We start from the raw sequence: 27995 nt of genomic DNA on the forward strand, positions 1-27995 counted from the left end.
GTTGAAAGATAGCGCCCCGGCAGCAGCGAACAACAGCAAGTACTCCAAAAGTTGTTGAACGAGGTTGCAAAGATTTAAATGCCTCAACAATAGTTTTTGTGTCAAGAAATAGTAGAAAAAGTTTTTAAAATCTAACTCTGCAAAATTTGTTTTCATTTTCCTCCAGCTGCTTGAAAATGAATGCAACCGTTTCTACTAGCAATCGCAGCGATATGAAAACCCTCCGGCAGCTATCACGTTTTTCAGCGATATGTAATGACTATTTACTAGTACTAGGAAAACCAGCTTAGCAGAATGTCCTAGTGACACACCGGGGCCATATGGGTGGGTATTATAACAGCAACCTTCCCCCCGAGGGGCGGGGGGAAGTTTAAAATGTAACGTTATACAAATGTTACATTCCTCGCTATGTCCCGGGGTCGGGGGGCCGCATGCATATTCTACACAACTGAAGCAGCCAGTTTAATATGCCAACTGCTGTTTTACTGACACCGCCGGTAGCTTGAAACACTCGCAGGCGAAGCCGGCCTTGTCAAGCTATAGGAATATAGAGAGGACCTTAACATTAAGTAAAGGACACGATTTCAAATGGCGCCATGTTTTTAAAAGGTGCTCTGTCAATATCAGCGGTTAATACACACAGCTGAGTTTCGTTCAATAAGGTACCAGTGCTAATATCATTCTAGATGTTGTCCTCAAGGGTAAGATTCCAGTTTGATATCCGGCAATAGATAGGTCACTTCTCCCTCATTTCTGAGAAAATCTTCTTCATCATCATTAACAATGAGCTTTTTGGATAAGCGTCACAAGTCGATCGACCCTCTCCTTCAGTAGCGCAGCTTCGTCGGTCCGTTTTCTATTCTTGTGCACCGTGTTTGCTCAAAATCCCGCTCGGTAAAAACCCGATTTTTGAAAATCGATCACGACCTCAATCCCAACCAACTCATAAATTGTTGTCATAAAGTCGACGATCTCGTATTCGTCAGACTGGAGGTCGTTGTTTCGCTTCGCGCTCTTAAAGTTCTTAATAATGATTGACAGGAGTATGTTGACCAGGATGAAGACCACCCCTATACTGTAGAAGAAGAACGTCATCGGACCCAGGACTCTGTTGGCTCGCTCCAAGCTAACATAACTGAACTTGCTAACATATGACTCTGATGAGGGTTTCTACAGTGGTGACAAAGTGTGAAATTTGTACAGTTCGTGTGAGAACACTAGGTAGCAGCAATGGGAAAATCCGACAAAAACCAGGCTGGAAATGATTCCCAAATTAAGCATTTCCTTCGCAGCGCATTTCAAGGTGGATCCAAGAAGAGACATACGACGGTTGAAGCAAAATAAACGGAGAAATTTCACCGAGATGATCAAAACTAAAATGCATAGACATAACCGAACAATTGATCAACCAGTGCGAGATGGTGGAAATCCACAAATTCTTGACGATTCTCTCGAAAAGCCCTCTTCGTGAGTCCGTCACGCCTAGCCCGAACCTGATAAAATACAGAACGATACTGGTCCAAGACAAACCTAACAGCGCCATTTCAACCCATGTCCAGAACGCAGTCATGCATTCTTTTAGATTTATCTTGAGGAGACTTTTGAACTGGCGGTGAGTAAACAGAAGGATGAATATAACAAACAAAGCTTCGCAGATCAAGACAAACAAGAAGAAATTCCAAATTACCCACATAGCGGTCAGTGGGTGTGGAAAGCACTTCTATGAATGATACATCACCACCGACGGCCGTGAGCTCTAAAAGCAAATTCATCACACAGTAGAAACTGGGAGTTCACTTCGCAGACACCATACCTAAAAATCGCGCTTTTAGGCTCACTAACGCACCTTCTTTGGTAACCCAGCTACGATCTGACGTCCCTTTATACCGTAGAATTTTAAAAGGCTATCATGGCGGCAATATTAGGACACTAACAATGAAAACATTTCTGTAAGCCAATATGGCCGTTGTGTACAACCTCGACTCTCCTGTTGACAACTATATGGCCCCGACATTGAAATTTACAATTGAAATAAACTTTTAATGTACGGACACTCAGGTGGCATCCATATTATTAATGATAGTTAATGCTGGGTGGATCGGATGATAAGAATTTTATCAACAAACCAAGTGTAGCCATGCATAAGGTGGAAGATAGATCAATCAAGCCTATTTTTTTTTTATATATTTCCTCGGAAATCTAGATATACCTCTTACGGTGAGTTTTTCACTCGTCGACCAGTTATGGAGCCACCACGGGACGACGGTTTCAAAGAGGAGAAGAGATTGAGGCGAGACAATTAGTATACAGCTCTCCCCCAAGCCCTTCTCGACAACACCGCCTTCGTTGCGTATACACAGTAGTAGTCGGACCTTAAAGAAAGACTTCCTGGAAGGTCAGGCAAGCACTCTAAACTTTAGATGTGTTCATTGTTACTCGAGACTGAGCACCTTTCCTGACAACAGGCTCTTGATTCTTACAACCTACTGTGGCTTTGTTCAGCCGGGGTCCGGGTACTCCGAGGGAATTTTTTTTGGAAGGGGGGGCGGGAGGTTGCTGAAAAATAAGTACGGTCGCATTCTACTTTAGCAAAGGATCAGCACGCCCCTAAGAAAAGTTAAAATATAAAATTAATGCGACTGAACGCCTCAACATTTGTAACTGTCTTTAATTTATCGAGACATCCGAGTTCTATAAATATCTAACAATAAAACAGTCCAAGCGGCTTGCCAATGGCCATTTTGAAGATGTCACGCAATATCAACAATTTTTCGTATTTTTCATATACACAAAAAATCACCTCCATAGGTTAATTTATCATGCTGAATTTAGAACATATGCGAAGTTTCACAAGAATCCCTTACAAACGCATGGAGACATGGGACCCCAAGCTTGCCGGTTTCCACAAAGAAATGCCAGGGGTAGCGCTTGCCTCCAAGCCAACATTTTCTTTTGTAAAAATTGACACGTTTGGGGTCCCCATAAAGGGCCATATTTACGTAAGTTTGCAACGGATTCTTACGAAACTTCGCATATTTCTTAAATTCTGCAGGATAAATTGAGCGGCGAGGCGTATTTTTTCTACAAATGGTCCATTTGGAGCGCAATTATGTTTAACTACGGGATTCGTGAGCGCAATGACAAAACTTGAAAGCTACAGCATGTCACAATACTCAGAGTGGTTTTTCTTATTTACAAAATTGCTTTCAAACTGTACTAGAAATCATAAACTTCCAAGGTAGAAAAACAACAAAAAAATAAGATTACAAAGTTAAATAAAGCGAAAGAAAACAGGTATGGTTTACGATCGAGGAAGATTAAGACGGAAATAGAACAACTAACTTGAGAGTCGACTAACTTGAAAGTCAGAGAATCGCTGGGAATAGACTGTTCTCAGCCTCTCTATTTACGCACGCGAAAGAAAAAGCGAGCGTAGCACGCACGAAACACGCGGGGGTGAGGGGTGAGTTGGTCTCCACCCCCTACCCAGTCAAGTCTTGCGTTTTGCGCTGGCTTCCAGTTCTCTCGCGATTCTATCTGCGCGTTCAACGATCGAATAAAATCCGAGAAAATAGAGGGCTGTGAACAGTCTACGCTGATAATTGAAAACCCAGTGGATTATAACTATTGAGATGAGGTGAAACTCGTATAGTACAACATTCTACAACTTTACAATACAGACACATTTCATGTCTTATACGACGCTGTACAATCATGTATTACATTAGCTGTACATTAAGTTATTTTTCGAACACCTAACATCAATTTGAAGCACACTTTATCTTGACTTAATCTTTTTACACAAAATTATTTGGTCACCGTAATCGTGAACTACACTATGTCTGAAAGAGCTCTTTGACCAGAGAAATATTACATGCCAGGAAATATCTTACCAATTCATGATACATTTAAATTAATTATTGTAAGGATAAAAACAAATTTACTCCATAAGAATTGGCAGCACGGGGCATGATGACAAAAACTTTTAAGAATACCAAAGGATCGAGATGAGTATGACAGAATATCATGTCACACACACTGCTTGCATCATGAATGGTTTCCGGATACGAATGTGAAGGTAAAATGGCTATAATGATTATGAGAAGAATTATGAGAAGAAACATCAATATTATTACTACGTCAAAACTGTTTCTTAGTGCGTTACGCAACGTTACGTGACAACTCTTGAAGCGACGTTTCGAGGATTGACTGTGCGACGTTGTGTGACAACTGTGTAATTCTGGGTGACAACTAAGACAAAAAATGACTGTTACGTTGCGTGACAATCCGAAGAGTAACTAAGCTGCGTTACAACGCTCTTTCGTGATCTTCGGGCAAACCATTCGTCACGGAAGCCGCCCCAATTCCCTTGAGTACCATACTTTCCTCTTCAGACCCAGGTGTCACCAGCACCCTCTTGTTCAAATCTGGAAGAGGTTTCCTGGAGTGGTTCAGTTGCGGTAAGCGCTGCGGTAGTTTTCCGCCACTTGACAAGGACTCCGTGTCGGAGATCTCGGACGAGCGGTCAACGTCGGCTGTGGAGGGCGCGGATGAGCTATCTGTAAATAAAGACAAAGTTAGGAATTCGAATTCTCCTTAAATTCTTACTGTTACACTAAGATAATTAGTTTTGAGAAGTTAGTGGTGTATCCAGATAATACACCCTAGTTGGTGAAATCGTTGTTTCTCATCACCTCTTCCCTTGACAGTATATTAAACTCGTAAGGAGAAATAACCTACCGATCAGTATTGAGAGTTACCTGTCTCGTCCTCTTCCTCCTGAATCTCGCTCAGGGGTTCCAGGGGCATGACTGCCTTCTGTTGTTGCTGTTGGACAGGGGGTTCCCCAGTCTGTGACGACATCGACAAATCAAGCTTGCCGCCTTTGTTAAGGCGATCACACATCAATGCGATGTGTTTCTTTAGTTTGCTAGTGTCTGGAGGAATCTTCATGGCAGAAACACCAACTACAAGCAAACGCAAAGGACATTGACTATCGCTAAACACAAATAGACACTAGAAACGTTTCTTTGATGCATCAAAATCATTGGATCTGGCACTGAAGTGTTTCAGCAGAGCTCTAGAAGGGTTTCGTAATGAAAAAAGGACATATTACTTTTCTTCTTTCACACAGATTGACGTTTTGAGACATCTAACTAACACCTCCTCAGCCCGGATACAAGCTCCTAACACAACATTTTCAATATTTTCTTATTAACTTTCAGTAACTAATTAGTAAATACTGATGGGAGTAAAGTACAGGAGCGGGTTGTGCGAAAGGTGTACAACTATATCCACCGGATAAATCGCTATCCAGCAGATAGCGTGGTTTGTTTTGTTAACTTTTAGCCACTGGACAGCAATTTATCCAGCGGATAGCGTTATCCACCTTTTAAACAATGGAGCCTGAAGTCCCATGTAAAGGATTTATCTTCAGCTCCATACAAAGCATCGTGGCAACACTCGTAAAGTTCCCGATTATATTTTAACAATCAAAGAATAGCACAAGCGGTCAATAATACAGTTATCACGCCAACAAGCTTAAGGCGTGATCGGTTGCTCAGTAACTTCGTAACGTAAGCTGCGGGTTCAGCCCGGCATTAGAGACCCGAGCTGATCATCAACTGGTACTTATTCCCCCTAATGAAAGAGCGGTTCCTAAATGAATACGAACCCGCTTGATCTTTAGCACTTTTCGCTAGACAGGTCCGCAATAGGTGCGTAATGGCGGCGTCTGTAATTTCTTCCCAGCCCTAAGGGAAAGTAAACAAACAAACGTGAAATTAACTTCATCCTTTAACGGTCACTGTAAGTCAGCCTTCAAAAGATAAAGTATCAGTCGCACAAGAATACAGTATCTACAGGAGCCGATGACCAGGGGAGTTCATATGCCCCCTATCCGTATATCCGTAATGTCACGTATCCCGTACTAAGCTATTTTTAGTAACAGTTTTTAGCAGTCGTTTATTTGATACCAGCTTTCGTTGAATAGCTCACTCAGTCCTTACACTTGTTAAATCTGTGAGTAGGTCGTTGTTTTGGGTTAATAGTCGGTCGAAATTGATTCTTTTTTACTGATTGCTCACAGCAGGGATTTAAGAGGACTTTCAAGGACTTATAATAATAATATTATAATAATAATATCTTATCTAATGACAGACATTGTGAAATTATGGCCAAATTTCATACAACTATCATAGTTACGTAGACGCTTCACCATTTGAGAGCGAACCACGATTTTCCAGCCCCAAATTTACTGTTAAGGACTTCCAACACGTTGAATTTTTGGACTTTCAAGTTGCGTACGAATACTGCCGAAGGACTAAATAAATTACAATATTTAGAGAGGCAGACTACATGTAGTACAGATAATCCCCGTCTTATTTATTCTAAGACGCTTGATATACGGGGTCGAAATGGCGGATATCTGTTACTAGTTACGGGTAAGTAGTGTTTAAACAACATACCTGCTCCTCTGATTCGGATACGTCTGGTGATAGCGCTGTCTGCAGTACTTCGAAGTCCTGATCCGCCATGTTAGTCCATAGCCTGCAAAGATATAAACAAACGAGATCATTTTTTAAAGCATAACAAAGATGGTTTTTTTTTTTCGGCAAAGTATTCCAAGTTGCAGATTGCCTCACTTTACTTTGACTAGCTTCCATGTGTGAATTATGAATTTAATATTGTATTTTCGCACTGTTTACAGGGGTTTCATTAAGGGCCGGGCACGGGGCAAATTGACCGGCTGTGACGATGATTTTGCCCACGTGGTTTGACCAGCTAGAGTAAAGTTTTTCTTATAGAGAAGTTCAAGATCAGCTTAAAAAGCATTGCCTGCCTGTGAAAAACGGTTACCCTCCTGCTGGAAACGTGTATGTATTTGCATCGAACACTCCAGAGGCAGAGTTCAGTAATCTTTGCATTTTTCCTTTGTTTAGTTGGCATATTTAGATAAGATCTTAGCTGCGCGGCGATGCGTAAAAAGTAGTTTGAGTTTCTTTTTCTACTAAAAACGAAAGAATTTATCGGACGTGATGTCTCTCACTTGTGGCCTTATGCTCCACTCGTGAAGGAGCGAAGAGGATGAGTGAGTGAGTGATGTCTCTCACAAAATCGACAGATTCGATCCCGACCAAGACTTGATCCACATCAAGAGTTGGCATTTCCAAGCCCAGATTTCACCATTTAGTTTAACATTAGCCTCTAAAGTGACTGAGCTTACTTGATGAGGAAATTTAAGAGTCGCGTCCCGCACGACAAGTTATAAGCAGCTGTCTCGATGGCTCGCTCACATTCCTCCTCGGCCTCGCCTAACGCTAAGAGCTAAAGAGAGGATAAAGGTAAACACTTACAACACAGTAATCACGAGGAACTTACCACATTGTATACCAAAATAACACTCCCAAAACTAACAGAGCCTTTGGCCGAAGAAGTTTGAAATATCAATTCTCCTGAATGCCAAATGGTTGCCAGATATATTTTAATATGAGTTCTGAGCCTCCCAAGAAGAGATTATAAGATAATTGACCTTTTTAGCTTGGGCCCATTTCAGACCATATGAAATGGTCGCATGTGTATGAATGAATAACCTTAAGATTGATAACAGAACAGTTAATTTTAAGATGGATAAAAGAACAATTCTCTAGAGAATACCACGTGGTCTGTAATGGCAAAACAAACCGCCCAAGCTAAAAGGGTCTATTACGCACACAACTGAAGCTTTTATCACTTACCAAAAGTATTTCTTTCTTTTTCTTTCTTTTCATGATTGGGGCTAAACAATTACCTTACTGATTCGATAGGCTTAGATTTTATTTGCTTGTGGATCCTTTTCTATTGGTATAACAACTGGTGTTCGAGCGGTTTTCAATTGAGTGCCAAAACTACTAAGGCAATTGAAATACTCAATTGAAAACCGCCGTACTCCTAATCGGCTTTACCAATTAAACAAAGATGATCATAAATGATGATTCTCTATATTCTCATCACCTGTCTACTAAACAGCGTATAAACAGTGTGAGGAGAAACTAGACCTTCATCACTCGTCATTAATCCGCCACTCTTAAATTGATTACCTGTCTGTAAGTCCCATCCAACAGTGTGTCGAGGTTCGCAAGTGGTGCCGGGGTCTTGTCCTTGAATCTTGTCAACAATCTTCTCTGGATTGCTCGAAACTGTTGAGCTCGCTGTGTTAACAGCTCGCGATATTTTGCCTGGTTACGACGTTGCTGTGAATAACAAACGTGCAACATGCGTGTTATTTGATTATCACCTGACCCAGACGTCCACACACGCACATGACTACAAAATGTCTCCACAAATAAGACCCTGCTTGATGTTGCTCGACTGAACAGGTTCTTATATTTTTGGGTATTAAAATGGCAAATTTCTGCAAGCAGGTTCTCAAACAACCGGATATTACTGTAGTCACAATTTCAACTGAAAGAGAAACGAAAAAGGAAAACATTTACCTCAAAGTGTGCATCTATGAGTTCGTAATACTCCTGGAGCGGTAACGGGCCCATGAAAGAAGCACGGAACTGAACAGACTCCTACAAAGAAATTCAAACAAAGTCATTTAAACCAGTCGCAAATCTTTGTACAGTTCCCGACCATTTTCCGACTCTTATTGTCTAATAAAAAATGGTACGAGTGTTTCCGAGTACTGCGAACGTTTGGGATATGTCAAATTAAATAACTAAGCTTCTGTAATTTGAACACGGCGTACCACTATATGGATCGCAAATCTTCGTAAAGTTCCCGAAAACTTTTCGATTCTTATTATCGAATAATGAAATGTCACGAGTGTTTCCGAGTACATGAACTGCGAACGTTTGGGACGAGTCAAATTAAATAGAGCACCTTCTCGAACTACAACTGCGAGTTCATTCTGACCCAACTAAAAAAGCTAGAAAAGATACAGCCGTTGAAATTTCCGTTCAAGAACAATTACGCATCCATCTAATCAATAACAATTATTCATGGAAGCAGTTGAAGTTTTAACTGCACCTTGTTTTTCTTGAAGTGCGTGTCTAGCCGCTTGCAAAGCTCGTGCAGAATGAGCCACATTCCCTGAAACACATCACACTGGATTCTGTATCTCTCTGTGGAGCAAAGAAACAAATCGAATATTTAACAATTATTCAAAGAGCGGGCGTTAGATAAGAGAAGGTAGATAGCCAACGAGGCCCGTAGGGCCTCGTTGGCTATAACCATCTCGTATCCAGCAAGCGCGAGTACAATGGCCGTTTCTGAGTTGTCCTTTGCCTCTGTAGAAAAAAGAGTCTCTGAGCGAAACAGATCATATGTAAAAGTGTTTCATCCACACCTTCAGTTCCAAACCGGCAAGTCAAACTCATTTACATGAAAAAGTTTTTCATAAGGACTAGTTTTGAAATTGAGACAAAAGGCAAACTCGGAAATGGCCAAATACATTGTGCAATTTTTTCAACGAGTGAGTCTTGTCACATGGAAGTACGAAGTGTTCCAGCAGACAGAGAAGAATGGAGGTGCTCTGTAGTAGATTGAGGCCTTATGTGACACCTATTCACGAAAGAGATAGGTGACGGTGAGGGGATAGGAGTCTTGTCACATGGTTAAGAATTGTTAGATATCAAGTCGGAGTACACATACGTGATGTTTTTGAAGCGAGGATAGTGACAACCGGTCCAGAAAAGTACTGGATACCAACTGCTGCCATTGGAATTACAGCATCGTTTACCATATCTACAGGAATAAAAACAAATGATGGATGAAAATGGTGACCAACATGTAGATAAAGGAGGCAATTTCTTGAAGGGAGGCCTTGTTCATCAAGATTTACCCAAGGACAACCCGCGAGCAAGCTCTCTCATTTTGCAGAATAGCACAGGGCACCCAACCCGAACTTCAAACCCGGGCTTAATATTTATGAGATTGCCCATATATATGGGTTATTGACCAAGCTTGTTCAGTCAAGATGACTGAATATTGACGCAAAAAAAAGAATGAGGCCAATATCCAGCCATCCTAACCGAAAAAGCTTGGTCAATAAAAAATTTACTGAGGAAAAACAACACTTTATTCTTGTGGGAACAGCGGGTACTCCCGAGCGAGCAAGATAGAGCAATCTTGCCCGCTCAGGTAAGCCAATCACAGCACAGGATTCCGTTCACTTTTCCCGCTCAAGGAGCTAGCCATATTATACTGTATTTTATTTCAATCTTGCATGGTTGGGGCATATTAAGATCGAGAAACTTTGTCTCCTAAACGCGACTAGCTGGCGATAAGTGTAAAACACCAAGTGTTTCGTGCAAATAAAAGTTATGTACTTGGGTGTTAGGGTGTTAAGCTACTAATGTTATTGCGTGTTAGGATATTAGGGTACTAGGGTACTAGGGTATTGGGGTACTAGGTTATTGGGGTACTAGGTTACTAGGGTATTAGGGTATTAGGGTACTAGGCTATTAGGGTACAAAGGTTTTCGGGTATTAGGGTATTACGGTGTTAGGGTATATGGGTTAGTGAGGTCAAGATGGCTGGATATTGGCCAAGTTCTTTTTTTGCGTGTTTATGGACCGAGACGGAGTCAAGGTCCATAAACACGCAAAAGAAGAACGAGGCCAATATCCAGCCATCTTGGCCGAACAAGCTTGGTCAATAAAGGATTTATTATATGGCTTTCGGGAAAATTTTTCTTGCGGGACATGGCGGGTAGTCCCGAGCGGGCAAGATAGCTCCATCTTGCCCGCTCGGGTAGCCAATCACAGCGCAGGATTTGATTCATCTTGCCCGCTCACGGAGCTAGCCATATAATAAGTTAGGGTATTAGGCTACTATGATATTAGAGTATTAGGGTACAAGGGGGTTAGGGTGCTAGGGTGTTAGGGTATTACGGTACTAAGGTGTTAGGGTATTAGGGTATTAGGGTATTAGGGTATTAGGGCATTAGGATGTAAGGGTATTAGCATATTAGAAGATTAGGGTACTAGGATGTTAGGGTATTAGGGTATTAGGATGTTAGGGTATTAGCATATTAGAATATTAGGGTATTAGGGTCTTAGGGTACTAGGGTGTTAAGGTATTAGGGTGTCAGGGTATTGGGGTACTAGGGTGTTAGAGTATTAGGGTGTTAGGGTATTAGCGTATTAGGGTGCTAGGGTATTAGGGTGTTGTTAGGATATTAGGGCACTAAGGTAATAGGGTATTAGGGTATTAAGGTATTAGGGTATTAGGGTATTAGGGTATTAGGGTATTAGGGTATTAGGGTATTAGGGTATTAGGGTACTTAAGGGTACTAGGGTTTTAGGGTGTTAGGGTATTAGGATGTTAGGGTATTAGAATATTACGGTATTTGGGTATTAGGGTGTTAGGGTATTAGGGTATTAGAATACAAGGGTATTAGAGTATTAGGGTATTAAGGTGTTAGGGCACTAGGGTATTAGGGTATTAGGGCACTAGGGTTTTAGGGTTTGAAGGTATGAGGGCATGAGGGCATGAGGGCACGAGGGCATGAGGGCATGAGGGCATGAGGGCATGAGGGCATGAGGGCATGAGGGCATGAGGGCATGAGGGCATGAGGGCATGAGGGCATGAGGCCATGAAGGCATGAGGGCATGAGGGCATGAGGGTATTGGAGGCTCGGTGGCCTCATGGTTAGTGCGCCCGACTCCGGATCGAGCGGTCCGCGTTCGAGCCCTGGTCGGGGTCACTGTGTTGTGTTCTTGGGCAAGACAATTAACTCTCACAGTGCCTTTCTCCACCCAGGAATATAAATGGGTATCGGCAAATTGTTGGGGAAACCTACCAAATTGCGGGGGAGTGACCTGCGATGGACCAGCATCCCGTCCAGGAGGAGTAGAAATACTCCTAGCCGCTTCATGCTACAGAGACCGTAATAAGCTCCGGCAGCTATGAGCCAGTGGCTAAAAGGCTTCACTTTTTACTATTAGGGTATTAGGGTATTAGGGTATTAGAGCCTCTGAAATCACACATGTGTCACCCAAATAGTGGAGGTATAGGACAAACGAATATCACTTACCAGGAAATATTTCAGCCAGGTTCACAGGGGGTTTGTTGGTATCTACGGTTAACTGCAAGAAAAATCAAAACAAGCTAGTTTTCTTCAAGGTCTGTTCTTTCACTGCAGGGCTCCTACTCATAGAGCTGGAAGAAAATTTCCTGAATTTTACTCACGAAACGAGGCACCTTTTCACTGCACTTTGCTTTATAACTAGTCTGTGTCTAAAACTCATATTTCTTACCGAAAATAGCAAAAAGACTATGTAATTCAATTGGCATTTCTAGAGAAAAATCTACTTCCAATCTGCATTTTATCAGAGGCACATTGTTGAGTCAAATCTCCTCAAATCCAATCAAACAGACGTACTAAAGAACTAAAGGACTACAAAACTCAAACCTAACCTGGAAAACTGAATCACCCACTTCCAGTTACTGGTGAAAAAAATTAAAGTTTTGCCGACGTGGCTCAGGAATTCCCTTTTAGAACTGTTCTCAGCTTTTTTCGAACTTTAAGAACAACTTGGTCTTTTTCCTTTATTTAGCCCCGGACTGAATTTCAGATCTTAAACGGCTTTTTTCTTTTTTTTTAATATCTTTTGTTTTAACTTCTCACCTTATGATTAGCATTTTTCACTGGTTGACAACCCTTACAGACCACCGCTAATGGAAAGTGTATATCAGCTTGGGCGACACGCGGAGCTTCTGTGAACAGGATAAGGTAAGGAAAAAAGTTATCAATGAACATCTTATTTACACTCGTCAATAACAGATTCGTTTACGACTGCAATTTACAAAAACCTAAACAAAGTAGCTTTCGTGCTATTGTTTAGACGTTAGAAACATTTAGTGTGTCCGCACATCCTCTATCTTGTCTTGAGTTCGTTGAGATCGCAAGCTTAGCAAAATATAAACCCGGCGCGTGGGATATGAACGAGCCAAAACGCGAGGGGCTGATGCGGGAAAAGAAAAACATTGCACTCGAGGAAAAATATCTAGTACATGTAGCACAAAAATAAACGTGTTTGGACACACTAACACCATTAGAACATTGACATTTTTAACATATCTTATAGCATGGTTTCAAAGGTTACAAGACTTACTAATCCTTTTGAAGAAATGACACTGATGTAACTTAGCAAGTGCCTACAAAAGTTCAATCTCTCCTTAAGAAAGCACAATGGTGGCATCTACAACAAAACGTCGCTTTCCGTAATTCGGCAATGAACTTTATTGTGAATCTTCCGGGTAGTAACTTCCCGCAAAAGTTGTGAAGACTGAACTGAACTAATCTTTTGGATAGATCAAGGAATTACCTGTCACATTTGTTTTTTCCCTTTTCGATGCACTTTTGCACATTTTGGGCGCAAATTTACCTCGGAGTCTGAATAATTGTTTCGGGTATTTTATCCTTCTGGTTTGCTATGCATAAAACTTTATTCCCCTCAGTGTTGGCGGTTTGTGGTGGATATTTACCTCGCCACTTCGTGGATCGGTAAATATCCACCACTAGCCACCGCCACTGCGCGGAATAATTGTTTTTTAAATATTATAACCTATCACTGAGAAGCGCTAGTCGGTTCTCAGAGATTCACGTCATCAGAATGGAATTTCCCGTATGAATTTTGGACTCCCCTCAAAAGCGTTCAGAAACTGGCACCGAAAAGAGACAAGTGTTTCTTCAGACTAAACTCACCGGAGTTTGTAACGTATGTGGCTGTGACTTGAGCTTTTAACGAACAAGGAATGGAACCACCACGAGAATAAAATGAAATCTCGGCAGACACGGGTTCACTTCTGTCTCCTGAAAAAAAAACACAAAGGAAAAACATGTAAAAGAAAAGGTTGCTACTATTGATCCCAGACGTTAAGGGAACTATGCCACAACATGTGAATCTTGGCAAATTTAGGATAAACGTTTTACTCACCGATTATGGGGAAGACTATCGATGACCTGTTGCACATGATGGGGGGACTGGAAATGACACTAAGGACAACATTTTCTATCGGACTTGGAGCTTGAGACTTGAGAGTGACCTGGGACGAGAAAGACATCACGTGACACACACTTTGTAACAATGCTGCAAATACAGGCGGTATCTAGTCAGATCAGTCAACTCAAGGTCAAATCGTTACAAGTTAGATCGTTCCACAAAAAAGTCAGTTACACAATAAAGTTAGACTACGAGTAGTCCCTCTTTCGCTTATTTCACGCGGTCACTTTTTCCGCGCGGTTTATTCACGGTCTCGCTCGACGGACTAAGCGAAAGAGGGACTACTGGTAGTCTACAATTAAGTAAGATCATTCCACTTATAGTTAGATAAAAGATGCAGACAGATAGTCTGATCACTTCACTGATGGCAGACAGACAGACAGACAGACTGATTGACTGATTGACTGATTGACAGATAGACAGCTAGACAGTTGCACACATGGACAAACAATTTATACACTGGTTATGCAACGCTTTTGAGTGGCATACCATGGAATATCCCACGAGTCACTTGTATTTTCACGGCATACACACGAACCCACGAAAGGGCATAACTACTTTATACCACGCCATAGAAAATACAGTGGCCAACACAGTCAAAGCAGCATACGCGCGGCGCATGATGGGAAGGTTGGGTTAAACAACTACTTTCCTGTATTCTGATTGGCTGTATTTTCTATGGCATGGAATGATTGTAGATGAGTTTATTTATACACAGGGCTTCTTTTAGAATACAGAAAATGCTAAATTACATGTACGAGTCTCCCTAACTCCACATTCTCAGAGTTATCAATTCTAGGAACTTACATCAACATAAACACAGCAACACATGACAATGTCTGGGTGAGGAGATAAACGACAGCTGTGCATGTATTGATCACGCTAGCAACTACATGTAAGAAGGTTAATGTGTCGCCTTACCGTGACTGTGATTGATGGGAATGACTCGTCACCATCATCAATTGTACTTTGCTGTGAATACAAATAATACACACCCTGTTGCAAGCTGAACAAATCTTCAACCAGTAAATAGATTGTAAAACAGTCACTATTATTCGCTTGAAATATCCATGTGCCATCTGCAAAGTCGCAAGGTTTATGGAGATGGCGACCGCAGCACTGACTTCTATGGAATCAATGTCACATTTCATCCACCAAACTCATGCTGAAATGCAGTCTAACTGGTGCATAAAATGAAACTGAAAAACTACAGGTTACAGTTAGTGAAATACTCAGATAGGACTAAATGAACTGCCCATGACAATAATTGTACTATAGGAGGGTCAAGTGAGTTTAAATGAAGTTTGGTTTCTTCAGGAGCAAGGGAAGTCTGTTTATGACAATTAAGTGTGTCTACATTATAGACTGAGGTATATGTACATGTATGTACTGTTAACAATAGCCGTAATAGGAATTTTGTTTAAAGATATTAAATGATCTATGATACTCGGGTCATGGTATCATTAATAGAAGATTATGCATGATTTCTGAATACACCTGATACGATTTGTAGGTATGAAATAATTATTCAAAAAATTTGCCTGTACAGTGGTCACTTACTGACACAGAATCTAGGCTTGTTGGTATATGCACAGATATGAGAAGGTCTTCTTTTTGTTGTGCTCGCGGTAAAAGTTCTGTAGAAAAGATCCGCAAGATCAAAATAAGCATGATGTTGAAGTGAAGTGAAGTGAAAGACTTTATGTTCATGTAAGTACAGCATCAAATACATGTCCATTCAATTATTCCCCAAGGGGAAATAATCCTTTTACCTACCTGAACTAATTGTAGACTCCTTGATTTCTTTTTGCAGCTCTTTCATTTCAACATCAGCCTCCTGAAACCCAAAAACATACCACATAAATTAAAATGTCAAATAAAGATGACATGTTGGCAATTAAATGAGCTACATCACTGTTTGCTCATCTTGAAAAGTTAAGCCTAAATTTTTCAAGTTCATCCGGTTTGTAATCCATGTAAATCTTCTCCATTCATAACCATCCTTGTTCCTTTATGGTTTATTATTATCTATCTGGTGTTTTTCTACCTTAATAACCTACTATTTTCAGGTTTCCTTCAAGTTACAGTAATGTTTTCAATGCCAAAATAAATCAAAATGCTGTGACTGAGCTCCTTTAACATGATGAGACTCTTTACCACTAGGTAGAAAAGGTTTACATGTTTGTGTACATGAAGATGATAATTTTTCAAAAAGACGTGTTCCTGAGATATTAGAGAGGTTAAGCATGACGTTTACGGCAAAAATGAAACTTTTACCGTCTCTCTTCAGCTGTGTGTACAGTAGGGTCAACTTATTTGTATTTGCAATGAATAGTAGGACATGTTATTCCAATTTTGTGTGCTTTATTTACGGATTAGAAGATCAGTTTTACGAGGCCCTGGAGGAGACAGTGTCCCAAATCCCCCGCTCCGAAAGCCTATACCTGCTAGGCGACTTCAACGCACGCGTTGGATCCCACTGGCAAGCATGGCCCACCTGTCTCGGCCACTTCGGTGTTGGCAAGCTGAGTGAGAAGGGTCAGAGACTGTTGGAACTCTGCTGCCACCATGACCTCTGCATTACCAACAGCTACTTCAAGAGCAAGGAGCTGCACAAAGTGTCTTGGAGACATCCCCGGTCCCGCCACTGGCACCAGCTAGACCATGTCATCACCAGGAGAGCGGACCTCAGCAGCGTCCTTCACACACGAAGCTACCACAGCGCAGACTGCGACTTGGATCACTCCCTCATTGGCAGCAAGATCAGGCTGAAGCCGCGTAAGATCCATCATGCCAAGTCTAAGGGTCGCCCTCGCATCAACACCTGCGCTACTGCCGAACCAGCCAAGGCTCAGAGCTTCGCCGAGACCCTTCAGAAGAAGCTTGCTGACCAGCCTACAACCAAAGACATGGACACCAAATGGTCTCACCTCCGCATTGCTATTTACGACTCGGCCATGTCCGCTTTCAGGAGAAAAGAGCGCAAGAATGCTGACTGGTTTGAGGCGCATTGGGATGAAATGCAGCCAGTCACGGAAGCCAAAAGGATAGCCCTGCTGGCATACAAGAAGAACTCTTGCCATAGCACACGCGACGCCCTCAGAGTAGCTAAGAGCAAAGCCCAACAGACCGCCCGCTGCTGTGCTAACGTGTACTGGCAGAACCTGTGCGCCAAGATCCAGACAGCCGTCGACTGTGGCTACACCAAAGGGATGTACAAGGGGATCAAGACGGCCACCGGCCCCACGAGTGTCAAAACAGCACCGCTCAAAGCGAAGTCTGGCGAAGTCATCACCGACCAGAGCAAGCAGCTGCAGCATTGGGTCGAGCACTATCTCGAGCTCTACTTGACCCAGAACATCGTGACAGACGCTGCCCTTGATGCCTTGCCCGGACTTCAAGCCATGGAGGAGCTAGACGTGATGCCCACACTAGAGGAGCTCAGCAAAGCCATTGACAACCTCGCCTGTGGCAAGGCGCCAGGGTTGGACAGCATACCAGCAGAAGTCCTAAAGCATGGCAAACCTTCCATCCTCCAGCCGCTTCACAAGCTCCTCTGCCATTGCTGGGAGAAAGGACACATCCCACAAGACATGAGAGATGCTAGTATAGTCACCCTTTACAAAAACAAGGGTGACCGAAGCGATTGTAATAACTATCACGGCATTTCACTCCTCAGCATTGTAGGCAAAGTCTTTGCACGTGTCGCACTGGGTCGCCTGCAGAGTCTTGCTTCACGAGTTTATCCAGAGTCCCAGTGTGGCTTCAGAGCCGGCAGATCCACAGTAGATATGATCTTCTCCCTCCGCCAGCTGCAGGAGAAGTGTCGTGAGCAGCAGCAGCCATTGTTCCTCACTTTTGCGGACCTGACAAAAGCCTTCGACCTGGTCAGTCGTAGTGGGCTCTTCCAAATCCTTCAGAAGATCGGCTGCCCACCAAAACTCCTCGCCCTCATCACCGCCTTCCACAAGGACATGCAGAGCACCGTCTGCTTTGATGGAGCCACCTCGGATGCCTTCCCAGTCAGCAGTGGAGTAAAGCAGGGCTGCGTTTTGGCACCAACCCTGTTCGGGATTTTCTTCTCAATGTTACTCCACTACGCCTTTGCTGATTGCTCGGAGGGTGTATACATTCAGACGAGGTCAGATGGCAAGCTTTTCAACACTGCCAGGCTCCAAGGCAGCCGGCGTTATGGCCAAACTCAACAAGAGAGTGTGGGTTAATGACCTGTTGAGCAAGAGGACCAAGCTGCAAGTCTACCGATCTTGTGTCCTTTCCACTCTTCTTTACGGAAGCGAGTCGTGGCCCACATACGCCAGACAAGAGAAGCGGCTCAACGGGTTCCACCTCCGCTGGCAGGACAGAGTCTCCAACACCAATGTTCTTCAACGAGCCGACATGCCGAGCATCCCTACACTACTCATCCAAAGACGCCTACGGTGGCTCGGTCATGTTCACCGTATGGAACTCGATCACTTGCCAAGGCAAGTCCTCTACGGGGAACTGTGGGAGGGCGCCCGACGCGTGGGCCGGCCACTCCTTCGCTTTAAGGATGTTTGCAAGCGTGACCTGCGACTCGCTGAATTCAATCCCAATACCTGGGAGGTCCTCGCGCAAGACCGAGGAGGGGGCACTCAGGGCTGAGACGAAGGCCAGGGCCGAGGCGACAATCAAGCAGGCGGCGAGAAAGGAACGACAAGTATCAGTTCGTGAGGCCACCAACTACATCTGTACCAGCTGCAACAAAGACTGCCACTCAAGAATCGGGCTTTTGAGTCACTCAAGAGCCTGTCGACACTGATACGCTGACCATCGCCTCTCCGAGACGAGGATGCCATATAGAAGAAAAGAATTCAAAATCACAAGTTGTCTTTGCTGTTTGCCGTCTGCCGTCAACGTCATGCTTAACCTCTTGATTATTGCAGAGGCATTATGAGAGAGTTTAAGGGGAGTGGAGAAATGGATGGGAAGTAAAAACAAAGATCATGATAAACCAAAATTTTAGTAACTGCTTTAACAATAACGGTTGGACACTACGTGTACATGTAGTCAGAATGATAAACTGTTATGAACCTGAAGGGTTTTTGCATGGCAGTAGTCTTGTTGGTACAGTATGTACTACAGTACATGCAGATTTTGAACTCCCCTTATATTCTAGCCTAAAGTTTTTTCTATGTACGCAGAAAATGTCCTTTATGACATTGAAAGGTCCTGCATGGATGCAGTAAACAGGGGGTTTAGGAGGATGTACAGGGTCAGGCAATGGTAAAATGAGAACTGCCCAATCGCAGCCCTTCCCGCCCAACCCTTCCCTCAATCCTCATCTCCACCCCCCTCCCCCTAAAGAGGTGCACTTTTACCTGCATTCCTGCAAACCAATAATTGTGCTTACCTCATAATTAATATCCCTAGCTTCAGGAGCTGGCGTCACCATCATTGAGGGATCGGTTCCCAGATACGCACAGTGTACATAGCCTGTATCATCAAGGGTCACTATTACACCTTGTAGTTCTCTGGATTACAAATCGACAAGAAACAACAAACTTAGTGTGAAAAACTGTAATACAATACTACACCCAGCCAATGGTCAATGACTGGCAAGAATGGGGACCATGTCAAAGTTTAAAAATTTTCATAAAAAAAAACAGTATTCCTTAAGTAATGAGGTTCATTACGGGCTGGCCAGCAGGCCAATTGGAAAACATCCCTTAATCCCATAGGAAGCCAAGGTATAAAGCTGACAAGTTAATTTCTGTTCTGAATTTTTCAAACTTTTCATATCACCTTGGGATAGAGGAACACCATTATAAACAATCATGTTTTTTTTTTTTGTCAAAAAAATAACTAAGTGTTATTCCTCAGATACTAATCAGTTGCTAACTTACTGAAATGATGCTACTTTGACAGAAACAGGGATGTGGGGAAGCTGTGCAGCCCACGCTAGTGCAACATCTTGGTAAATCATCAAAGTTTTGTTGAAGGTTGCAATCAGAGCATTTACACTCCCTTCAACCACTGAAATCAAATTTGTACAAATCACAGGGATTAGTAAGATCAGCAATATCTCAGCAACTGTTCACTGACTGGCTAAAAGCTCTGCATAAAGAACACATGTTTGAATCTTATGAAGTGCACATTAAACACTTTACATTATCTATATGCCATAATTTTTTTTTTTTTTTTTACATAAAATGTTTACAATTTGTCAATGTTACTCATAACTATGCATTGTCCAATTTTATTTTAATAGGTACTGCAAGTTAATCGATCTATGATTCTTTGGAAATCACATCCCTAAGAAAATAATACACAAATATCATTTTACTGTGAATGTGGGAGAGTTTATTAAATGCATTGCCTAGTTATTAGGTGTCTGCATACAGGCCAAGTGGTCCATCAGGCCAGCACTTATCTCCCAGTTTCAGTAGCATGAAGTGACTAGGAGTATTTCTACTGCCCCCTGGGAGTAGAAATACATATATGTACACCTGGGTGGAGAGAGAGACACTGTGAGAGTAAAGTGTCCTGCCTAAGAACACAACACAATGTCTCCGGCCAAACCTTGAACCTGGACTGCTTGATCCGGAGGCAAGTACACTATAACCATGAGGCCACTGCACCCCCACTACAAGTCATTGCCAAGTTATTGCCCATATTTTATTAGATTAATTTTCTTACCTGAAGCATATGGGATAAAACAACTGGGATTATATTCAAATTTTTTCATGAATCTCACTGATCCATTATCATTGAGACAGAACAGTGAGCGCTCACCTGCAAGCCAAAACATTCTGACATCAATAAACAAATTCAGCATGATGCAACCTTAAGATAAAATAAACTAAGACAGGAGATCACAGTGTCTCTAAAACTAACCCTCTTACAAGCAGTGTCAGCATTAGTTTTTGCAATCAAAGCATCCTGGGTCCCTCAGCTTCAAAATTCTAGTGGTCCTGTACAATATTTAGCATCCTCATAAATTGAATGTCTGAAAAAAAAGTCCCTTTTGGTGCCATTTTTCATCCGAAGGTTTTTACATCATAACCCTCACAGGAGAGAGAGAGAGAGAGAGAGAGAGAGAGAGAAAGTCTCGAGGCAATCTAATTTGGCTGCCATGTTGAGTCCTTTGTATGTTTATTCAAGTTTATTAACAAGCGTCTTCAATAATATTGAATTCACTTTCCTTTTCTTGGATTAAAGTCAAGGCCTTTAGGAGTAAGACTGCTTTTATACAATTTGGTAACTTATTTTTTCTTTCACATTTTCTTCTGCTATTTGATGTTATTCAAATTTCATTTAATTCTGTGCATCCAAAGGATGCGACAGGCCCTGTGTTTGTTCATCTTATGAAAGTTTAATGCGTATATATAGTATACGCACAATTTGTGCGTAAATGTGAACTCTGTGTACAAGTGTTTTAATACTACAAGGATTAGCTCCCAGTGCAGTCCATTTCAGTGTACAAATGAAAACAATCTGTGTATGTAAATATTTGTAGTGGGAAACAATAATTGATTTCTTGTAAGTTGTTTACTAGTAACTAAAAATACTCTCACCTAAGACAAATATTGAAATTGGTGCATATGTACTACTGAAAACAACTATGTCTATTGCATGCTCTCCAATATTTGCTGTCCAGTCCATCTGCAAAATACAACAATGAGAAATTTATACTTCTGAATCACAATTATTTGAATATTGGTCGAGGCATAAATTTCTATATTATTTTAATTTAATATTATTATCACTATTAATTAAGTTTAACACCAGTTAATACAAATTAATACTAAGGAATACAGAAAGTAATTACACGTCGCAATTCATCAATATTATAATAAATAAAGCCTCTTGCACATAATAAGTACGTCAGAATAAATAAAAGTAAATAAAGACAGGTACATTTACATTGTGCAAGTATGAACACATACATGTACATAGAAAATGTAACGGCAGCATGGATATTACCTTTAATTAAAATGACAGAACAAAGCTGAAACATTTTCTGCTGTAGTCCTACAACTTATGGCACAAATTACACTGCATGAGGTGTTGTGAGTTGAAAATATATGAATTTACAGCTGTGTGGTAATTTTTATAGAATTAATTTAGGCGAACTTCATTCTATATTTAGTCTGACATTCATATTTAATGTAAAGTTTTGCTATCACTCAGGTTTTAAGTACCGTTAATTTTTTTCCTGAGACTTTTTTATTTCCAATGTCCTCTTTTGTATTAGCGTCAGTAGCAACAGCTAGAGTCTGGTATCTGCAAAAACAAAACAAGACAAAATTTAACAGTTGCAGCCAATTGTTTCAGCAGTGGTGATGTCTTGAATTTACCATTAGCCAACACCTTCAAAAGATGTGCGAGATTTGACATAGAACATACCATACCATACTGATTACTTAACGGGTTCAAGTCCCACTCTGACCACTAAGCTGGAGTTGTTTCTCAGTAGACCTTAGTTCAACTCCTTGGTCATGCTTGTAAATAGCCCTCGTCTGATCTGACTCCCGCCAGTCGAGATTTTTAAGACTATTAATATGTTTATTCCAAATAATTTTATTTCTTTTTTCAGTTTAAGTGTCACGACTGAGAACAAGCCAGTTGACGCTAAGCGCACCGACCACTATAAAGTAACGTTCCACATTTAACAACAACATAGCTCTGCAAAAAATCTGAAGTATCTCGGGGTGATTGCTTGTTGCAAGGTAAAACTTAATTAAACACAAGTTATAACCAAACAGATACCCACACGTCAAATATCATTTTCACAATGGGGGCACCTATTGGGAAGGGGTGCTTAATAAAAAGTAAAAACAATCAAATTTTAATGAAGGGAAATTGATTAATAAAAGGGGGCAATTGCAGGGATTTCATTAAGGGCCAGGCATCGGGCAAATTGACTGGCTGCAAGGATGATTTTGCCCACCTGGTTTCACAATCTAGGGAAAAGATTTTCTTATAAAGAAGTTCAGTTCAAAACATTTTGCAAACCTGTGAGAACCAGTCGCCCTCCTGATGAAAAAGTTAATGAAACCCCCGCAATTGGTTGGAAAGAAGGTTCTAAACTGAATCAGTTATTTATTAATTTTCTCACTTGTATGATTCCACCACTCTTGATGAACTACATGTCAGGAATGAATCAGTCTTTCCAATATAACTCAAGGGACCAGGTAACAGAAAACCAGGAAGAAATCTTCCAAAAGCAAAACTCTCTTGTTCAAAGAACGACAACATGCCATCCATGGACTGAATGCAAATGAAATCCTTACCTAAAAAACAACTGTATGTGTTTAATAGACAAATAAAAGGTACTAATGTGGACTTTTTTCAGGAACACGTACATGTGCATGTACTAACTGCTTATTAACTGGAAAACCTCAAACTGAGTACTTGCTGCGTTGACCGAGTGACAGTGAGGTCAATAGGGCAAGGCCAAGGTTTTGAGATTTTCCCACAGGGACCAAACGTCTGATGTTAATTTAAGTTGTTCATTATAATTTATGGCTTTCTGTTTTGTTTTTGCAGGCCTGTAATCATACTATGGATATTACAAGAGAATAATTATGCCCTAGAGCTAGCCAATCAGAGTGCATGCTATAATTTCTGCTACAATCACAAGCCATGTAATAAATGTATGTAATGAGAGAGAAGATAAATTGGATACAATTCTACCTAAGTAGAACAATAATAATTGCTAGTTTTCACTGTCATGCCATCAAAAATATAAATCATAACCATTCAATAAACAAAGTCAAGAATCTGGGATATGATGGATGATTGATATATAAACCTCACAAAGATCTAGGTCTGGGGGTTTTCATTCGCAAGTTATTTGGAGAAGCATTTCACCCAGATTTATTGAGCTTTGTATGGAGACGCCATGTTGGTGTCCATTTAGATGAGCACCAACGAGGGTGAAAGGTGCAAAAAACCTTGGTCTTTTCCTACTAACAAAAATCATCACAATGCCAGGATCAAGTTAAAGTGCTTTGTGCAACAGAAACTGAAGTTACATGGGCCAGTGCACTTGGAAAATAACTAATTTTTGCTCAGCTCACTTTATTACATATAGCTAGTAACTGTGAGAGACACTTACTTTTGACACCACCAAAAGGTCCATATGTCATATTGTAAGCTGTTCTTTCCAAAATGTGTTCATACATCAGTTTAAGGGTGTAGTGATTTCCATGCTCGACAGCTCCTGAAATAACTGTTGAAAAAAGAACAAAACGTATGTACATGTGTTTAGTAGATTTCACATGTATTTTTTAGTAATTAAACAACAACAAAAAAATGTTCCTACAAATGACCTTGCAGTCCTGGAGAAGTTGCCATTCAGACCAGGACTTTCCAGGATTTTAAGGACAGTACAATTTCTTTTATTCAATGTATATTCAGGAACCAGCACATAACAAAATGGGCCCACCAGCAGAAATCTGTCTTTCACCAAATATTGTCTCAGAATCATGTTGTACACAGCTTTTGTTGTGAGAACTATTTGATTCTTCTAAAGTTGTAGAAACTACATTGTACCTTGTAACATCAGAAAACAAAATTATCTTTGGAATGGACTAATTACTAGCAAAATACATTGGGTGCTTACTGTTTAGCCAAAAACTCCGGAAAATTTCGGTTGAAAGTCAAATACAACAGAGATTTTCTGGAAAATCCATTCTGAAATTACAGACTGCCTCCAGAGGTAGTCGTCTTTTTCTGTTCGGTACAGAACAGCAGAAATCTCCTTGCCATTTGCTAAATTCTTCAGATTCCAGTCTCTCATCAGCCAAAAACAGTTACAGAAAATCAAATGGAAATGGAAAGAGCCATCTCATTCGTTTGGTTTACTGATATTGGAAAAACCCTTATCACTATTCACCAGTCATCTTAACTGGTTTATTCTGACAAATGGTAAGCACCCATTTTGTACAATAACTTCACTATACAGTGTAATGAATCTTGTATAATATAGCTGAAGTTTAGTTGAATACATTGTATATCGTGCACTATTATTAGATGATTCATGGTCACATGGCAATGGCTAAATATTTCGTCCCAGGAAATATCAAGATTCTGAGGGAAAACAAAACTAACTGTTTCCCTCGGGACTAGTAATTAATGAGTATAATTCACACTTGTAAGCAGATTGTTGGTGGTTTACCTGACACACTATACACAGCTAGTTTTCTTGGATGAAGAACAGCTAAATGGAGCTGATCCAATCCTCTGAAATTCAAAAAAAAATGTATCATTTTGAATTCCTTATAAATTATATTTATTTTATTTTGACCAAGCAAAAGAGACACTGTTTAGAGACTAACTAGTCTCTTAAGTCTTTCACCATATCAAGATGTATCTACAATATATGTACCAACTAGCCTGCATGGCAGGCTGTAGAAGGGAAGGGAAAGGGTCAAAATGAGTGCAGGGGGAGGGATGGCCTGCAAGGACGCTATTGTTTTCTTTGTTTTTTTCGTCCACCAGACAAACGTAAAAATCCTGATTGGTCAGATTTAATGAATTACTCAATCCGTCGTTCTGACTGGTCAGCCACCTGTTATTCAAGAGCATGGGGACCTCACATTCACATTCAACATGGCAGATAAATCAAGGGATCGTTTCAAACTACTTTTAGAGGAAACGCTACCATCTTTGGAAGCAATCATTATATTTACCAGTACACAGGTACACAATTGTATTTACATGTGCCCTAGGTGGAGAAATGCACTGTAAGGGTCATGAGAGTCTCGCCCAAGAACAAGACATTTATAATGGTGTTAGCCACTGCTCAAAACCAGCTGGCTCAATTGAGAGTCAGGTGCACTAACCAGGGCTAGGTCATTCACAAGCCAGTTAATGTTAACCCAGGACTAAACGCTAACCAAATCATTAATTTTTCTTACATAAAAATGTTTTTCACTGCTGATGTTTTGTGTAGGTTGAGACTACTCAAACTCAGAACAGAAGGACAAACAAAATAAACTGACAAACATATTGAAAAGTAACAACACTGAAATCAAAATTCTCCCTAAATGGTGCATTAGCTTGATCGGGCTTTGAACAACTGGCACAAACTACCAAGTCTCCCCCTTGTAAATGTGTTAGTGATTCAATTAAACATAAATCAGTCTATAAATTAAAGAGCACAAATTATCTTCTTACGACACAAATCTGCCAGCTTCCACTTGTAATATTGGTTGCTGTAACTGAACCTCCAACATAAGGTCATCTGGTTTGAAATGAGGTGGCTTGGGACAATATATTCGAAGGATGCCATGAAAACTACCTACTATTATTTTATCTGAAATACAAAACAAAAGATTAATTTATAGTATCAGTTTTAATAACAAAAATTGAAGCTATTTGCAATAATGAGTCACCTCATGATGACTTATTGACTATGTGTTGTTATACAGTTAACTCAGCAGAGAATTTTACAGATTTCAAAATTACATTAACAATATTTAGAGAGGAATCCACATCAGCCTTAGCTGGTTGTCATGCAAGTCCTCTATCAGGTTGAACTGTAAATTATTGAAGATGTTGGTTCCTGTAGAGGGAGGAAAACCGGAGAACCTGTAGAAAAACCCTCGGAGCAAGGAGAGAACCAACAACAAACTTAACCCACATATAGCACCGGGCCAGAATCAAACCTGGACTACACTGGTGGGAAGCGAGCACTGTCACCACTGCACTACACAAATATCAGTCGGTCTGTACTCACGACCTCGGTCAAGATTCTCCCATACAAACCTCCAGCTCGGTTAATAAGAGCTAAGTACCAAAAAAATTACAATTTCCTATTTTATCAGGGATTAAGTCAGGAAAATAAATATTAAAATATCTATATATATCGTGCAAGTTTAGTTTCTTCGACCGCCCAAAATTGTGGTTTCTTATCAATTAACGTTCATTATTTTTAAGATCTCCAATCTACGAATAAAATATCAACATAAACACAGCATAATGTCGTTAGCAACGAGCCTAACTGAACTTAGCTCGAGTTTATATGAAAGCTGACAATTATAAACTAAATTTTCACGTCAGTATAAAAAATTGTGTCAAGGAAAACTTCGATATTGTAAACATTTATAAATACGTACAGGATAACTCCTAACATGATTCCTAAGTAGCCTAAAACAAGGTAATAAAGCTCCTTGTGTCATTCCATGAAAACCCATGTCATGACATGTTACCTACGTAGAAATGTGTTACAGCCCTGTAACTTTATACAGAAACAAAACCAGAAGCCACCTTACCAAACTGTAAGCCATTATTGTCGATGTTTGCTACACACAAGCATCCTAAATCGAATTCCTCGTCGCTGCCAGCGTACGTCGCCCACCAATCCCTCGCTTTGAACAGCGACATGTTGGAGAGGAAGGATTTGTTGTACCGCGGTTACTCAAACAAAGTCACGTGACTGGTGCTGAAGCCGATTGTCTTTACTTCCCGATCGACTCTACGAGGACTTTCCGATTTTTTACCGACGGAATTTTTTCCGACGATGACAAGAAACAAAATTTGGCATTTTCGAGTCAAACTATCTTTGTTTTCCCACCAAACTGAAGAAATTATAGGGAATTTCTGTTTACAACGCAAACCATTCTTAGCAGTATGCAGGATGCCGTAAACTTCCGCTTATAAGCCGCCCATCCCCGTTTATAAGTTCACCGATATGGTACCCAATTTTGCCACAAAATTGACGTCAATTTGTTAACCAATGATTGGGCAGGTGTTTGATACCGTGATTTTGGCATCAACCGATATAGGAGTGGTTATAATGACCCAGGGAGGGGACCCAGGGGAGAGTAATTCAGCACGAGAAAATTCAGGTATTTTACTATAGGAAAATTGCTCTACAGAAGTTTATACATAAGATAATAACGCGCGACGGGAGCCCATCACTCCTGAATCAGATTTGCAGAATGACATGTACATTTCTATAGCACTGATGTCATCCAAAACAGGAACGGCCTTGAATGGTTTCGTGGTTTT

The 27995-nt window shown here is 40.9% G+C and overlaps 1 protein-coding gene across 1 annotated transcript; it reads right to left on the reverse strand.

Annotated features, from left to right (window-relative positions):
• Window positions 1-2650: 2650 nt before the first annotated feature.
• On the reverse strand, window positions 2651-27399 carry LOC110068986 (protein PTHB1-like). The gene is made up of 26 exons (XM_089287859.1): window positions 27257-27399; window positions 26160-26298; window positions 25159-25223; window positions 24097-24210; window positions 23095-23269; window positions 22178-22259; window positions 21551-21638; window positions 20673-20768; window positions 19880-20009; window positions 19387-19507; window positions 15771-15831; window positions 15555-15631; window positions 14916-14966; window positions 13929-14037; window positions 13697-13804; window positions 12617-12705; window positions 12023-12074; window positions 9637-9729; window positions 9013-9107; window positions 8475-8555; window positions 8079-8231; window positions 7226-7326; window positions 6468-6549; window positions 5675-5753; window positions 4761-4967; window positions 2651-4559 (listed from the first exon to the last, which is right to left on the reverse strand). Exons 1-26 carry the CDS (start codon window positions 27366-27368, stop codon window positions 4309-4311), a joined length of 2811 nt encoding a protein of 936 aa, XP_089143985.1. The 5' UTR covers window positions 27369-27399; the 3' UTR covers window positions 2651-4308.
• Between the last annotated feature and the right edge of the window lie 596 nt (window positions 27400-27995).

This window comes from Orbicella faveolata, unplaced genomic scaffold (genome assembly GCF_042242905.1).
Source record: "Orbicella faveolata isolate gen_17 unplaced genomic scaffold, um_ofav_v1 contig_15, whole genome shotgun sequence".
Lineage (NCBI taxonomy): Eukaryota > Metazoa > Cnidaria > Anthozoa > Scleractinia > Merulinidae > Orbicella > Orbicella faveolata.

Bases quoted from the DNA above. Each gene is read 5' to 3' on its own strand.
- LOC110068986 (XM_089287859.1), bottom strand. From the start codon at position 27,368: ATGTCGCTGTTCAAAGCGAGGGATTGGTGGGCGACGTACGCTGGCAGC. The intron at 20,769-21,550 runs GTGAGAGTATTT...TTTGGCTTGCAG, and splicing joins AATTTCAATATTTGTCTTAG to GTGAGCGCTCACTGTTCTGT. The intron at 6,550-7,225 runs GTAAGCTCAGTC...ATATCTTTGCAG, and splicing joins CTCTTAAATTTCCTCATCAA to GCTATGGACTAACATGGCGG.